A 17,143-nucleotide genomic window follows, 5' to 3' on the forward strand; every position below is an offset into this window, starting at 1 on the left:
CACGTTTATTTGGGAGATTCAAGCCTTCTGCTGCATCACATTCTGAGATTGCATTCCAAAGAGTGGCATTTTTACACTTTTCACAGCTAAAGCTCCTTACAATTGTACGCAAATAGAGCGTTCCGAAACGAGTCATGTCGTAGGAAACGTTACGGATGCAACAGAACAATTGCCACAGCGAGTCTAAATTACACCCCCTGATGTTTTATTCATTTCAAAGCAGGCCAAAGAGCTTATGTTCTGCAGCCTGGAAATGTCCTCTCCCTCAACAAAACCCAATTTGGATGCTGGTGACAGAAGGCCTTATACTTACCCAGAATAAAAAGCTGAAGAAGAACAGGAAGTACCGAATCCAAGGGTTGACGAAAGAGAACATTTCCGTCCTGGTAAGGCTCACCTGCCGATCCATTCTAACAGATGTTTAGAGGCTGAAGACGATGAAAAAAATTCAGCGATGCCAAACAGATATGCCATCCACTGGTATATGGTTCAGTCCACAGCTAAATTGTAGCCCGAAATGGACTGCAACAGCTGTTGAACATGTGGACTAACGTGCCCCTACAATTGGTGTCTGTCGAAATGGCCAGAGCACCACGTTAAATAAAAGCTGCCTTTGGATGCTTTAAAAAGCTCTGATCCCATTGTTTTCTATCGCCAATGTGGACAAGAATTTGCAGTTAGGCAAAACAGACGGGGCTTTCCCAGTGTTCAGTTTCAACAATATCCCCCTCTGTCTAAGGTGGGTAATAGACACATTTTGAGAAAGAGAAAGAAACGTTGAGACTGCAATGAATCAGACTTTCCCGCTCACTGGTTCAAAGTGATGACTTTATTAGCAGGGCTTCTGCGAGACTCTTGCAGATCAAGGACTGGGAAACCAGGGCAGGCAGCACAAGCACTCCTCTACTGCTGGAAAGCTGTTCTAAATATAAATGACCCATCGTGAAACTGCATAGTTTCAGGAGTATGGACTCTGCTGGTTGTCTGACTGCCTTTTCCCAGCGGGAGCTCTGCTGTTTCTCTGGTCTGCATCGGTAAAGCTCATTGAGTCCTTTATTCCTGAGAGGCGAAGGACAATCAATCGGGTTGTTGAGATTCTTTCTCACAGGTTTATTGCTACAGACACTGAAAGTTTTTTTTTTCTTTTTTCTTTGAAAGTTTGGAGACAGACCAGTGTACTTTCTGAGATCCAAGACATTGATTTGTTTGTTTCTGCCCTCCATCCACAAATAATGCATCCTTTGTATCAGTTTCTATCATAATACTCATATTACCATGTTCAGATGCTACTCAGCTTTTAAAATAAACTGTAGCTGAAAGAGTATTGACCCAACCAAGAATAGAGAGCCGCATTGATCTATAATGTCTAATGACTTTTTTTATAGGGCTGATAAGAAACTTTCTGAATGAAAGAAGCTCTTTGCATTGTCAGCTTTTATCATATTTTATTTATTGTGACCATAAGGTTATCTGTATTATGGCTAAAAACAGAACTATTACACATTTTTATGCTATTTATGATATATGTTTGATCAATTTATTTGAAAACATTATGATATTATATTAGTTTTAATTCTACACCTTTAAATATATGTGATCTTGAATTAAATGAGAAAGACAATGCAATCTTTGTAAAATGTCCCATATTCTGAGATGGTCCTCACTCCAGAACATGAAATCCAAGGGGAGGAGTTGGTTCTAGATCCATATCATATATCATTACATCTAAACCTACCCATCTCCCTAACCCCTCCCCTAAACCTACCCATATCCACCCGATCCCTAATCCTACCCATCTCCACCCCCTGATCCCCAACCCTAATCATAGCCATCTCCACCCCTGATCCCTAATCCTAGCCATCTCCACCCCCTGATCCCAAACCCCTCCCCTAAAAAGACCCATCTCCACCCCCTGATCCCTAACCCCACCCCTAAACCTACCCAACTCCACCCGATCCCTAATCCTACCCATCTCCACCCCCTGATCCCTAACCCCACCCCTAAACCTACACATCTCCACTCCGTGATCCCTTACCCCACCCCTAATTGTACCCATCTCCACCCCCTGATCCCCAACCCCACCCCTAAACCTACCCATCCCCTCTCCCTGATCCCTAACCCCACCCCTTATCCTACCCATCTCCACCCCCGATCCCTAACCCCACCCCTAAACCTACCCATCCCCACCCCCTGATCCCTAACCCCACACCTAATCCTACCCTCCACCCCCTGATCCCTAACCCCACCCCCAAACCCACCCATCCCCACCCCCAGATCCCTAACCCCACCCCTAAACCTACCCATCTCCACCCCCGATCCCTAACCCCACCCCTAAACCTACCCATCCCCACCCCCTGATCCCTAAACCCACCCATCCCCACCCCCTGATCCCTAACCCCACCCCTAAACCTACCCATCTCCACCCCCGATCCCTAACCCCACCCCTAAACCTACCCATCCCCACCCCCTGATCCCTAACCCCACACCTAGTCCTACCCATCCCCACCCCCTGATCCCTAACCCCACCCCTAAACCTATCCATCTCCACCCCCTGATCCCTAACCCCACCCCTAAATCTACCCATCCCCACCCCCTGATCCCTAACCCCACCCCTAAACCTACCCATCTCCACCCCCTGATCCTTAACCCCACACCTAATCCTACCCATCTCCACCCCCTGATCCCTAACCCCACCCCTAAACCTACCCATCTCCACCCCCTGATCCCTAACCCCACCCCTAAACCTACTCATCTCCACCCCTGATCTCTAACCCCACCCCTAAATCTACCCATCCCCACCCCCTGATCCCTAACAGAACCCCTAAACCTACCCATCTCCACCCCTTAGGTCTGGATCCAACTCCGCCCCCTGGATCTCATGAACTGCAATGAGGTGCTACTGGATATAATGCAATGCAATGCAATGTCAAGCCTCTAAAAGAGTACAAAAGGCAATAAACAACGTTCTCAAAGGGGTTTGGCAACACACGTTTCTTTATTTAAAAAATAGTAGGATTTAAAGAATGCAATTTAGTGCACCACCTAATATATTTATAGTGCTTTACATGTAGCAAAATACTCCACAGGACAAATCCGGGTTCACAAGATATCTGATAACTGCCACTCACCAGGACTACATTAAACACGTCACTCAAGAGCATACGTTTCTACAGCTTGTATATGCAGCTTACTGGTGGTGGTTAGGATGGCAGTACAAAAATACAGATATGACAGTGATTATAGAAATGAATTACTTATTAGATCCTTTTTTTAGCCCAAAGCACAACAAATTAATAGATCACTTTATGGCAGTGTCAGTTAATAATGGTAGAAATTTTTTAATAATTATGTTAGTTGTGCTGTGGTTATTTAGATCACCAATAAAAACCTGCAACACTGTTTATTCAAATCTAACAATTCAGTACCAGCAAATACCAAACATGTAATTCAGATCTACAACTTAGGTTTTTGAATTAATAAGTACAAAAACTAAAGAAAAATTAAAAATTAATACACACTGAATGGGTACAAAATTAGTTTCAATGACTGTTGAAAAAAATATCTCAAAATATACAATCAGATGGCACAGGTGTGCAAGAATGTTCTTAGATGTTTTGGAGGTATGCATTTCAACCTTCAATCTTCAATATGTTAAAACTAGAGAAAGACCATGCCTTGAAAATAATTCATTAGTATTGGGCAATTAATAGTTAATGAACTTCATTAACAATGAAAAAATTTACTTTACAATTGCTAGAAACTATAATGTGAATTTATATGTGCTGTATGCACACACATCTGTTTAATTATGAAAACCCAACATAAATTAATTCTAATGTGGCAATAGAAGAGGCAAAGAAAAAAAGAAAAAACATTTAGAAAAACTAAAGGTTTATATATAATGCAAAAATTGTCTCAATTAATGTTTAGCACACCATTGAAATCAATAAGTGACGAAAATATGATACAAAAAAACATGACAACATGAAACAATGAACAATGTACAAAAAAGAACAACTAAAAATGACATTACAACCCTTGTGTTGGAGTATCAAACGCTAAGATTTTCTTGCACCTTTAGATATTTGACAGACACATTTAGACAGTTAGCAAATAGCAATATTTCCATTGCATATTAAACAGATATGCCCCAGATGTCAAACACATTTGCAGCGTTTTATGAGATGATCTGTACTGAAATGTTTACACGCTTTAAGCTTGACACAAATGCATTACAAAATCGATTAAAAAAGTAAAATTTGCTTATGCAATTTGCATCTGCTGTTGATGATACTGTCATTCAACACTAGCAACTCAACATACGTTTAAATACACAATGTAGCCTATAACAGTCGAAAAATATAAAGGAAAAAATGGGTATTTACTTTTTTGTAAAAAAAAAAAGAAGAGAGATGGGTAAAATTAAACAACATTGAAACAAGGACCAAAAAACAAGGAATTGTTCTTCAAACAATTCCTAACCTTGGAAAGTTTACATGTGGGATTAGTTCAAAGGATGCAATTTTGCGGCTAAAGTTTGTCAGATCAGTCAGATAACAGGGCTGGAACACATCATGAAGTTTAGCGCGGTGAGGTTAGAGATGTACACTGAGCAGATGGCGTGCATCCGCGCGGACCTAATATTGACTAGCCCTGTGGTGTTCTTAAAGCCAGGCCACCGGGCTTAACACAAAAACATTTTAATTTATGACAGTAATAATGTTGACTGTGGCCTAACTGCAGCCAAACTTGCATATCAGAGAATTTGTTTGTATGGTTTCTATTTGCTAGTGACGGTGAACATGCCGTACTGAATGAAAAATGCTGTAGGTTTCAATCCCCCAGATACAAATGCCTCAAATAACACACATCCTTTAAATCCAACAGGAAACAGCCTTGATAACCCATTTTACATCAATAATATGACACGTCTAGAAGTAAAACAGTTTGTTCTTTGTTTAAAATAAATGTACATTGGGACTAATACTTTATCCATATGGAATTGACTGGATTATTGCAAACTAGGATGGAGCTTCGGTCTTGATGTGCACCTTTTTCAAATCTATTGTTATTTGTAACCTTTATTAGTCAACCAGCATTAAAGGGTTAGTTCACCCAAAATATATTAATTACTCACCCAAACCCGTAAGACTTTCGTTCATCTTCAGAACACAAATGAAGATCTTTTTGATGAAATCTGAGAGTCTTCTGTCCCTTCATTGACAGCCTACGCATCTACTACTTTCAACATAGTTAGACATAGTAACTACTTTCTCAGGTTGTGGTCTGATCTGCCTGACCCCAGAGCAACTCAAGGATGTGCTGATCACCTTTCTGATGTTATTGATTTTCTCAGAAAAGAAAGAAGCAAACTCACTGCACTTGCTGTCTGAGAGCATTTCTATGGGAATCTGGCTTGGGGGGTTTGTCAGTCTCTCTACAGTAGCAAAAAGAGTGCGTGTGTTGTTTATATTGCTGTTTATAATATTTGAGAGGAAAGTCTGTCTGGCTTTGCCTAGTTCCCTATTGAAAGCGTGGATGCTGTCTTTGTAGATGTTATAATGGACTACAAGTTTTGTCTTCCGCCACATGTGTTCTGCTCTTCTGCATTGTCTTTTCATATTTTGCACAGCTGTTGAGTTTCTCCAAGGGGCTTTTTGTCTGCCACTATTCTTCCTGACTTTCACAGGAGCAATATCATCAATATGCGTTAAAGATTGATATTTTGTAAATAAAGTGTTTTTTTTTTTGCACAAATAAAGCACCCGCATCACTTCATAAAATTGAGGTTAAGCCATTGGAGTCGCATGGATTACTGTAATTATATACCTTTCTGGCGCTTGGTAGTTGTGTAGCTCACAATGGATTTCATTAAAAAAGATCTTCATTTGTGTTCTAAAGAGGGACAAATGTCTTACAGGTTTGGGACTTTTAAGTTTTTGGGTGAACTATCCCTTTGAATGAATGATTTTACTATTAGATTTAAGAATGGCTGCATTACCTACGACAGTAATTATAACTCCAAATTAATACATAAATGATTATTTGAAATATGGTATATGGATACACATAGCCACAAAAAACAAAAACAAAGATTAGGGTCATTTTTTGTCATGTTGACTTTAAATGCTCACGACTGCTTCTCATTTTCACCTTCTCCACTATCGTAACAAGCACAAGTGGCTCTTATAGCAGCAGTTGTACAGTGACAGAGTTTCTACACTCATCGAGCACTCACTCTTTCAACAGAGGATGAACGTTAGAAGTAGCCGTCGCCTCTGGTCCCAAATGTTTCACAGAAAGCAATCTTTCTTAAATACAGTAAACAAAGATTGTGTGTCAGTGAGTATTTGATGGGATGATCGGTGTTATTATTCTTCTCTCCATCTCGAGTGCTCTATTACGTCCCTCTCGGTCAAACATAAACTATGTGCATGTGCCAAGCTCTTAAGGGGTAGTCTTAAGTAGTCTCAGTGACAGTCTCGATTGGAGACCGTCACATGACCCCACTCCGGTTGTCTCGCAGCCATCATCACACCCGATCTACTGCTCAGTGATTTTAAACCCCTAAAAAACCCTGTCTGCTGGTAAACACACTTTCACTCCAAAACTTCATTGTCAAGATGCATTTCTTTTGAACCAAGTCCCTTTCGGCTATGTGATGCAGAAGCAGTATCACTTCATTCCAACCTGCTTCTTGAAACCAAAAGACAGAAAAAAAACTAAAAAAAAAAAAAGCAGAGAGAGAAAGAAAAGGAACGGGTCATAAAGCTGAGGTGTGCAGAAACAGAAACACTGCAGACGCTCTTTCTCAAGATGAGTTATAGTTAGGAGGATTACAGACTAACTAACACTACAACTGTGCTTGTATTTGGTTCTTTTTTGGGGGCTCTGTACTGTTTGAGTTAATACTAGATTTGTATCTTGTAATGAAGCAGTATTGACACTATGTTCATAGTTCTGTTAGGTTAGCAAGACTTCAAGCGTCCTACTTGAAAAAAATAGGAAATTCAAAAGGAAATTTCTGTCAGCTCATGCCATTCTGTACCCTGTGATTTTCTTCTGTGAGACACAAAAGGAGAACAGACCACCAATTTACTGATAAGTTATTATCTGGCCCACCCACATGTGTGTCTTCGGCAGAATCAGAACGCCCATAAATATGTCACCAAGTTGTATAAATTGCCACATTTCAATCCATATTGCCCTCCGCAGCATCGCACTAGCTTATTAAAAGTGTGTGAGTTACAATCAAACTCAAGAAGTATCAATTACATCAAACCGGGTGAAATGCATCTTTAAAGGGTTAGTTCACCCAAAAATGAAAATTAAGTCATTAATTACTCACCCCCATGCTGTACCAACCCCGTAAGACCTTCGTTCATCTTCGGAACACAAATGAAGATATTTTTGATTAAATCTGAGAGCTGTCTCACTCCTCCATAGGCTTCCTAAGGGACTGGCACTTGACGGCCCAGAAAGTCATTAAAGATAAATGTTTAAATATTCCATGTGCCTACAGCGGCTCAATTATAAGTTTATCAAGCGACGAGAATACTTTTTGTGTGAAAAAAAAACATAAATAACGACTTTATTCGACTATTCCATTACTTCCTTATGGGCCTTGAGACGAGAATTGAAGAGATTTCCAGACCGCATGCGCGAGAACAGAGATGAGGAGGTTCTTCTTCGCCTACTTCTTGTTACCGGCTGCTCACCGCTTAGGAGTATTACCACCACCTACCGTATAAGATGATGACCCATATATAAGGCGCTCCGGATTGGAAGGCGGACAGCACTGTCGTATTTGAGAAGATTAAAGGCTTTTAAGTGCGCCTTATAGTGCGGAAAATACGGTAATTGAAACGCGTATGTACAGCGTGCGTCTTCCTCTGCTTGTAAACAGAAAGTTTTGCGCTTCCAGCTATATCAGCACGTCATCTTATATGGTAGGGGGCGGTAATACTCCTAAGCGGTGAGCAGCCGGTAACAAGAAGTAGTCGAAGAAGAATGTCCTCGTCTCAGTTCTCGCGCATGCGTTCTGGAAATCTCTTCAATTCTTCAAGGCCCATAAGGAAGTAATGGAATAGTCGAATAAAGTCGTTATTTATTTATTTTTTCGCACAAAAAGTATTCTCGTCGCTTGATAAACTATTAATTGAGCCACTGTAGGCACATGGAATATTTCAACATTTTCTTTAATGACTTTCTGGGCCGTCAAGTGCCAGTGCCTTAGGAAGCCTATGGAGGAGTGATCCAGCTCTCAAATTTAATCAAAAATATCTTCATTTGTGTTCCGAAGACGAACGAATGTCTTACGGAGTTGGTACAGCATGGGGGTGAGTAATTAATGACTTAATTTTCATTTTTGGGTGAACTAACCCTTTAAGCTCCAAGTTTGGATATGTATACTCTATAGACAAATGAGATACACTATTCCAAGTTTTCTGAATCTGACAGTTGAGGAAACGAACACTAGCACTAGTCTATGTCATATGCACTATTTTTTATCACAAATTCTCACTCATTTTTCCTTTTGTGTTCTATGCAAGAACAAAAGTCTTGCAGGTTTGGAAAAAATGATGGCGAGTAAAATGACGACAAATTCGTCTCTAAGTCTCCCAAAAACTTAAATGTTACTGTCCTGGATAAATGTGCAAACACGAACAAGGTGGAATATGTGCTATTAGGCTATGTCTCAACGTTCTTTGGGGTCACAAACTCACAAAGCTCTGCGTTTTAAACATGCTTGGGTCTACCTACTTGTAACCTTCCTCTATTTAATCCATAAAAACTGCACTTCACTCTCAATGCTACAGAGTTTTAGCAGCCGTTCAGTTAAAATGACCTTTTAGTGGTTAACAAATGGGATGTTTTAGCAGATATGTGGGTGGCTGGGTAATCTGTCTAGTCTGTGGTAAAACAGTCCCTATTTGATGTATTAAACTGACATTAGATTGTGATGGTTCTCATCAGGGTGAAACTTTCGACATGTTTCGATGCATCCTCAAATCACACATTTTTAAACACAAGAACAAGCTTGTGTAGCAACATACAAAGACAAAGTCAGATACCTCGCTGAAGTCAGAATACTTGTACCGCCTTCCAATCATTAGGTGCAAAAAAAAAATGACATTTATGGGGCTGGGGCAAAGTCACTTATAAACACAAAAGTCTTGAGCCAAAAATGACAAAATTTTTGTCTCGTAAAAAACTGCATCATGCTAAAATGGAGCTGTTTGTCATTTACACTGTAGATGGAGGTGATAATGAGCGATGCTTTTTAAATTCGTCCCACCCAGTCTGATGTTTTCTCATCGCTCTGTATGTTGGGCAATTTACTTATTAGTCAAGCCACGCAGTTTGTCGTCATTATTCACCTTCCTGCAAACGTTAGTTAGTTCAAGCATAAAATAAAGGTTCTAGAGGAGATGTAGAAAGTCAGAGGCCTCATGGGGAGGATGCTGGCCAACAGCTGGTCTTCTCATTCCTCTCTGTCCCCGGGTCTCTTTGGCAGATGAGCAGATGGGGGAGAAAGAGTGGAAGAGAGACGGACCATGACTGAAGTTTATACAGGATGGTAAGGTGTAAGCTGGGGAATAATGGGAAGAGGGGCTGGCCAGTGGTGGAAGTTAGATACAAGAGGAGGAGCTGTCCTCCAGAGTCTGTCCCATAATGCATCAGAGCTCCTCCCTTGAAAAACGGCCGTGTTAGGCATCATACTTCTTCCCGCTTCTGTGGATCTGATGGAACAGTGTCATGGAAAAGGCCATTCCCAAGAGCTGAAATGACAAAATCCATTATTATTATTTGTTGTTTGTTTCATTCATTTAACAAATACAATGACAGCATTTAACATGAGTGAAAGGGAGCAGAAAGAAGTTAAAACCTTTAATGTCTGCCCCCTATCAACACAAAAACATTTACAGTTCCAGGCCATTTGAGCTGTCTCATGCAACTGTCTCTTTTCCTAAGACATAAAAACACCAAAATAAAGTTGATCTGCTACTCCGCAGGATTATATTTCTGCAACAATGATGATTTAACATACTTCTTAAACACATAAATGGACTTAGAAGTTTAAATTTTACAATCAAGACTGTTCCACAAACTGACTCATCTTTCCTTTGTAGCCGATTGGAATCTGGGTTTTGTAAAAACCTCAGTACCTTTTAGCTCATATATACTTTTCCTCCTGGTGAATTTGTTTTGCAAATGTAAAGGTTAATGACACCCATGAGCTTTATGTCAGCAAACACTGGATGGCTTGGTTGAATGGAGAAAAAAAAAAAAAAAAAAAACGCTGGATGTGCTCTTAATCAAACACTAGAAAATGTAAGGGGTCAATATCTAACATCAAATGCATGAAATGGATCAAATATAAGGGTTAATTTCATTTGAGAAATATGAAATGTTTGTTCATAATCTACACATTACACTACATTATAATTTAATTCATTCACCTTATTCAAGTAAATGTAGAAATTAACAACCAAAAACTAAACAAATATTGGTCATTATGATATCTAAAGCATTTAATAATATTAAAAAAGTAACCTTATTGTAAATTGGGATTTTTGCCAGCAACGCAAAGCATAATATATATATTTATATATATATATATATATGATTATAGTAGATATTTTGCCATTTGCCGTTTGTTTGTTTTTCATTTTAAAACCATGAAATGCCTTTGATGTCACAGTTCATGACAGTTAATGAATGGTTTGGGACTGTCTTCTTGTTGTGCCATCAGCCAGTCAGTGTTGTTTGTCTTTTTTTTTTTTCAGTTCAGGGCAAGTCCGTTTTGTAGATTTGAACTTGTGTGCAAACGTTCATATTTAAAAAAAAAGTCTACCACATCAGGGACTAAAAGATGTCCGCACTTTTCCTTGTGGCCGAGAGAACTCGTGCTGCTCATCATTTACTCACCCTCAAGTTGTTGTTCAAGTTGTTCCTGTATGAGTGTCTTTCTTCTGCTGGACATAAAGGAAGATATTTTGAAGAATGATTGGAACCAAACCATTTTTTTTGGCACCATTTACACCATAGTTTTTTCTTTTTCTACTATGGAAGTCAATGGTGCCAAGCAACTGTTTGGTTCCAATCGTTCTTTAAAATATCTTCTTTTGTTAATTTGGTAAAGCATTTGGACATTGACTGGTGCTCTTTTATATGTTAATGGCATTAATTAAGGGTCATTTACAAGGGGGAGATCTGAAACCACGATCATTAGCTATTTCACATCTGGAAGAGTGGCGTACACACTTTTCTGTGCGCATGTTCGTTCTCTGAATCACATGTAGGCACATTTGAGAAATTATCATAAGATCAAATATAGGGCGGTTTCTACACAAAATTTTTATAAATGAGGCCTCAGGTGTTTGAAAAATAAAATTGTCCAGTAAGTAAAGATGGAAGCAAACAGATCACATGCTAGTATTATAGACCTTCTTGGGAAAATTGACACCCTTTTATAGAGGGGAAAAAAAGAAGAAATTTACTGAAGATGTAAATTTGTGACCTCCACAGTGTTATGGAGGTAAACGGAAATGTGTTGAGAATATACTGACTCTTTAAAGTTCATTTTTAGATCTATCCTGATACATCAAACGCACAGCGGTGGCTGACTTTCCACAGCCATTATCTTAAAGGCGATTACAGACTGATCTGATTTTCTCACATCTTTGAGCTTTAAAGGTAGCAAATCGCTTCTTTACACTATAAATTTACACAGACACTGAATTGTAAATCTTGGCAGACTCTCACACAGACTTCAGTGTGAGACTGCTAGAGAAGTCTAGGCCCCTAGCAACGTCTGGCAACCAGAGATGCACTGTGTTTGAAAAATGTTAGGAAATTATTCCTTTCAGAATCCATGGATTTTTAAGAGAAAGAACTATGTTACACTAAAGGACTACCATGATTTTATAAAGCTTTCTGTAAATTGGAACTGATATTTGAACTTGTATACCATTATATCAAAGGTTTGGGTTATATTTAATAAAAAAAAATTACAGTAATAGCTAGGAATGCACCAGAGATGTAGTTGAACTTGAAAAAATGCTCCAATTACAAAAAAAAAAAAAACGATACCACAAAGTGTACACGTGTGAAACAGTATGCTGGATACGTGCAGATCCTAAAGTGACAGCAGCCTAATAACCCTTCTGCTGTCTTTGTCCTCAATATTCATCTAACAACAGAATACAAAAAGAAAATCCTTAGCGTTAAGGTTTTGCTGGAGCATCCGGTATCAGCTTTCGTGCATCATAACTTTGAAAGGTATTTCATGGAATTTGAATGGTCATCTAACAGTGCAATCAGATATATGAATTTACCATGGTTTTTAGAAGTCCCACACATAATTTAAAACACCAAAGCACTTACAGAGCACACATTTTAGTGACTAATAACCAGATTTGTTTGGCTTTTGCTGGATGAGATCTAAGTAAATCACCTGTGACATTTTCCCCAGCTCAGCCCGTGAGAAGGATTAGGTGGCAATTGTTTGCTTACAAGCCAGCGGTGACCTCTTAGTCCATCCTGAGAAAAGTACTTAGTAAAGACCCCAGTGCGCTATTATCCTCAATAAACTGCCGGTAATTACAGACCACGGGTTTAAGATAACTCATGGATTAACCGAGACCATCTTGGCTACTCCAGCGTTTCGTATTTCTACCTTGCAATTAATGACAGTAAACCTGATGTAAACTTTTGACGATCATGTACAATTGTGAAACTGTTAAGAGATACTCTTCAATTGAGTTCCTTACTTTAAAAGAGGCACGGATGCCAAATTGTAAAGTCAAACAAACTGTTGAAGCAGGAGTTTGGACTATACTTGCTATGACTCTTCCTAGTTCCATGAAAAATCTTGAGTCTAACATTAATGCAAAGCACCTCCACAGAATGTACATATTAGATCTGGCTGCATTGATAATCAAATACATCGGATTCATGCTCTTTCTAGGGCTATAATGAACCAATGCAAGACATATCACGTGGGACTGACAGACTTTCACTTTCTATATTTCCGCGTATCACCGGGCCCTAATGAGCAGTTCACCTGTGCTTCACTGTTTCAGCAGAGCCAGACAAGACAGGCACGCTCATTATCACCACTGCATTTGACATACTGAGTGATGGAAAAACACACCAGCACACACACTCTTACCTGAACTACCAAGATACACATGCCGATGGTTCCGAGTAGGTGCTTATTATCTTCAAGCCACTCTTCAACTTTCTCGTAGCAGCCCTGGAAGACAAGAAAAGTCACAAGATGTGATTTATCTTCGGGGTGAAAGCACTAACACAAACAGTATTGTGTATGTTTCACTTTCTAATTTGTTGTTGTTAATTCTGATTCAGAGAAAATGAGCTGAACTCCAGCAGCAGTGGAATTCATTTGAGTGCATGCATGAGAGAGCGAGCGACTGCTGCGGCTGCATTTTCAACGCGTAGTCACTGGGGGAAAAAAGCACATTCAGCGATATACTGGTGGCTATGCGGAAAAAAAAAAAAAGACAAAACAGCTTTGAGTTGGCAGTGTTGTGGGCTGCTTGTCATACTAAGGTACTGAAAAGCCAATTGATTTCCAACACAACCGAAAACTGTGGTAGTAATGCTATATAATACCTTCAGATATGGCAAAACTCTTGGATTCCTGTACAAATTCCTGTGCAGTATTTTTCTTACTCTTGTTTAAAACAATTTAAGCTGGCTAGCTGTTTAACTTCTGGGGGTGAAGATAAATTTAACAATTACACGGCTAATGGTTTCAGGCTAACTTTACTACAAATGTGTCCTTGAGTAATTCGCTCTCTAAGGCAACAAACTGGAAATCTTGACATTTGAAATTTTGTTTTGTTTCACAAACTTTCTTGTTCTGCATTAAAGAAAAAAAATGCATTTAAAAAACATTGAGGATTCACTAAAAGTAATTGTCTCATCTCACCCCATTAGTATCTCTGTGGAAGCTTAAAAGCTGCAGAAAGACAGTGTGACAATTTGACATGTAACATGATGTACGTTACAGCACTGTCAATGGCACAAAAATGTACCCTCAAGAGACCATTGCCCTCCCAACAATCCCATTTAAACTTTAAAGTTTAATGTTTTCATGAGTTAAATCAGAAAGACAAATGCATCTACAGTAGGGCCAGATTTACTAACAGCTTGAGCTGTTGAGAAGTAAACCCTCTTTTGGCGTTAAACAATTGTCAGGATTTACTAAAGACACAGTGAAAAATTAGCACTGAAAAGGCGTAGACACAGTTATTTTTGCGGCTGACCTTATTGCATATGCATTTGTTGGGGTTTCCCTTTGAGATGCAAAATTTATGTGAAGAGTATTTAAATGAATCACCCAAGGTGATTTACTACGGTTTGCATTTGTCAATTTACTGGTATTTTCGCCATTGTATAACGCCCAAAATAAGCATGTCTTAAAACAGACGCTAATCTGTGCTGCTCCTGGTAGATTGTGTTGGTCATTACGGAAATTATACGTTTGTGTCTGCGTTCATTAAAGTCCCTGTAAAGTCAAAATTAAGTATGTGTTCTGAGTTTGACACACCACAGAAAAATGTGTTATTAGCCACCAAGCCAAATTTGAATGATAAAAAAAGGGCTTCATCGAGTGCGTCCTCGAGCCCAGTTTTAGCCCCGCCCAAAAAATCCGGAAAATAGCAATGGTGAAAAACTGTTCAACAGTCTATATTTCAGTACTTCACAGTTCACAGTCTTTGTAATATGTTTTAGCTATACATTTGTAACATTTATAATGTGTTTAGAATTTTTTTGTAGAATTGAAATTACAGGGAATTTAATGTGCGCAAGCAGAACTTTCCATTTCCATCTGTGCTTTTTTGGAATTGCGCTCTCAGTCTGATTTGCCCTATTTAGTAAATCTGCCCCCCAGTGTCCACAAGTGAGAATAAATGCATAAAGGTCCATGACTCTGGCTCTTTACAGGAGCACTTAGAGCTGCTATAACAGAGATGTCTTAAATCTATGGCTTTTACCGCCTTTCATTTATTAATAATAACTCTTTTCAAGAACAGAAAAGAGAAAGAAAAAAAATTACTCTCAATTATTACCTCCAGTCAGTCCTTTCTTTCATCCTGCCTCAATTCAGAAACATTATTTAATGGATAAGATTAACAATCCAAATGTATTCAAAATGAGGATGATTCAAATTCAAAAGTCATGCATTTGAAATGTAGTATATGTATAGTTCACTTTAAATGTCAAGGCTATTAAAGGTCTGAGGAATTATGGCAACATTGTCATTGGTTTAAGTGCAGGTGTCCACTCACCCGTGTCCAGAACATGTTGGTGGAGTTGCGGCCACACTCCTGATAATGCTCTTGACAGCAGCGGTCGGGCACCACCTTTTCTTTCAGAGCCTCGTGCCAATCTGTGTACCCGATTACTCCACAACACTTCCACTGTCGGGGAGGGGGGGACAATGATACATTTTATTAATAACCAGGCTAGATTAAGTTCCAGAAATTGCTGTGTATATTAGAGACATATTTTCAAAATTCTCAACATTATTATAATTTCACAAAGAGTACCTCAGCTTGGATGATATTCCAGGCATTTCTCAGACCAATGTTGTTGTCTGTGTTGTAGAGAGCAAGACCATCTTTCAGGTCCTGCTTTGCATTCTCACTGACCTGTGAACAGCACAAGAAAAAGTTCAGTCATAGTCAGTCACAAATCTCATCTTGACAGTGCCAATATTTCAGCAAGGCCACTTAAATTATAATTGCTCAATAAAAATAGATTTGACAAATTAATAATAATATCTATCTATCTATCTATCTATCTATCTATCTATCTATCTATCTATCTATCTATCTATCTATCTATCTATCTATCTATCTATCTATCTATCTATCTATCTATCTATCTATCTATCTATCTATCTATCTATCTGTCTGTCTGTCTGTCTGTCTGTCTGTCTGTCTGTCTGTCTGTCTGTCTGTCTGTCTGTCTGTCTGTCTGTCTGTCTGTCTGTCTGTCTGACATATATATACTTTATTAGGGCTGTGCAAAAATGATTTGCGATTAATCACATCCAAAATAAAAGTCTGTGTTTACACAATATATTTGTGTGTGCTGTATATAATTATTTTGTATATATAAATACCTATGGATGCATGTATATATTTAAGAATTATTTAGGCTTAAATTCTATATATATATAATATGTAACCACAGACTTTTATTTTGGATGCGATTAATCGCAATTAATTTTTGCACAGCCCGTATGCATATCTGTAGACGTGCGACTGTGGTGGGAAAAGCCCGCTTTGCGTGGGTGCAAAATAGGAATGATACATGTGTCAGTGTTTAAAGTCATTTGCGCCGGGTGCAAAGTGTTCGTGCTGCCTTAAAATGTTACATTTTGTCAACTCAAATATCCAAGTTACTTAGTAGAACTTTGTATTTCAAGTTGACTAAACTTAAAAGTTTAAGGCAGCATGGAAAGTTACTTTTTTAAGCTGACTTTTTACAGTGTATATGAATTGTATCATATAATTTATATTTCTACATAATTTGTATTTATCATAATTAATTAAATATTATATCTTTCTTGCCAAATGTATCCTATGTTTTAACTGAATATATTATAAATTATTAATTGTATAGTTTGAAAGCTTGATTCATTCAAGTGGTTTGGATGAATACATATGTGTAAATATAAGCAATTTGAGGAACAGATTGCAAATAGTGAAGAACAATATGCAAGTCTTAAGAGAAATATTATCTGCTTGTCTACCCTAATAAGGATCCTCTATTTAGTCAATACCTTCCATGAGGTTCTTGACTGTGTTAAATCCATGTAATTAACATCATTGATTGAATGGCTAAGTAGAACGTTAAAAAAAAAGCATGCCATCATTGACGCTGGAGGACGACATACTCATACTGTATACGCCACTCTGGAATCACTTCCCCCTCGGCTGTGGCAGATAAATATTTCGCTGGCAGTTTTAATGAGGTGTACGATCTCACATTAGTGGTTCAGTGCACTCTGGCCCAGAGCGACGGAAGTGCGGGGTGATTACTGTTTGACAGAGCGGTGGTCCTGATATAGACGCACGCCAGATTAACATCGTTTCACCCA

General features: G+C 38.7%; 2 protein-coding genes across 4 annotated transcripts in view; both read right to left on the reverse strand.

Moving 5' to 3' along the window:
• tspan33b (tetraspanin 33b) overlaps positions 1–409 on the reverse strand; it is a 150,106-nt gene extending 149,697 nt beyond the window's left edge. The window contains exon 1 of the mRNA XM_089116344.1: positions 314–409. Within this exon, the coding sequence (XP_088972470.1) occupies positions 314–409 (96 nt within the window). The remainder of the gene's footprint in view (positions 1–313) is intronic.
• Positions 410–7,711: 7,302 nt separating this feature from the next.
• tspan9a (tetraspanin 9a) overlaps positions 7,712–17,143 on the reverse strand; it is a 221,687-nt gene continuing 212,255 nt past the window's right edge. For all 3 annotated transcript variants that reach the window (XM_089116345.1, XM_039650475.2, XM_039650474.2), the window contains 4 exons: positions 15,585–15,686; positions 15,324–15,455; positions 13,178–13,261; positions 7,712–9,782 (listed from right to left, as the gene is read on the reverse strand). In XM_089116345.1, the coding sequence (XP_088972471.1) occupies positions 9,711–9,782; positions 13,178–13,261; positions 15,324–15,455; positions 15,585–15,686 (390 nt within the window). In that variant the 3' untranslated portion in view covers positions 7,712–9,710. The remainder of the gene's footprint in view (positions 9,783–13,177; positions 13,262–15,323; positions 15,456–15,584; positions 15,687–17,143) is intronic.

Source organism: Pimephales promelas, chromosome 10, assembly GCF_988280905.1.
Source record: "Pimephales promelas chromosome 10, fPimPro1.hap1.1, whole genome shotgun sequence".
Taxonomy (NCBI): Eukaryota; Metazoa; Chordata; class Actinopteri; order Cypriniformes; family Leuciscidae; genus Pimephales; species Pimephales promelas.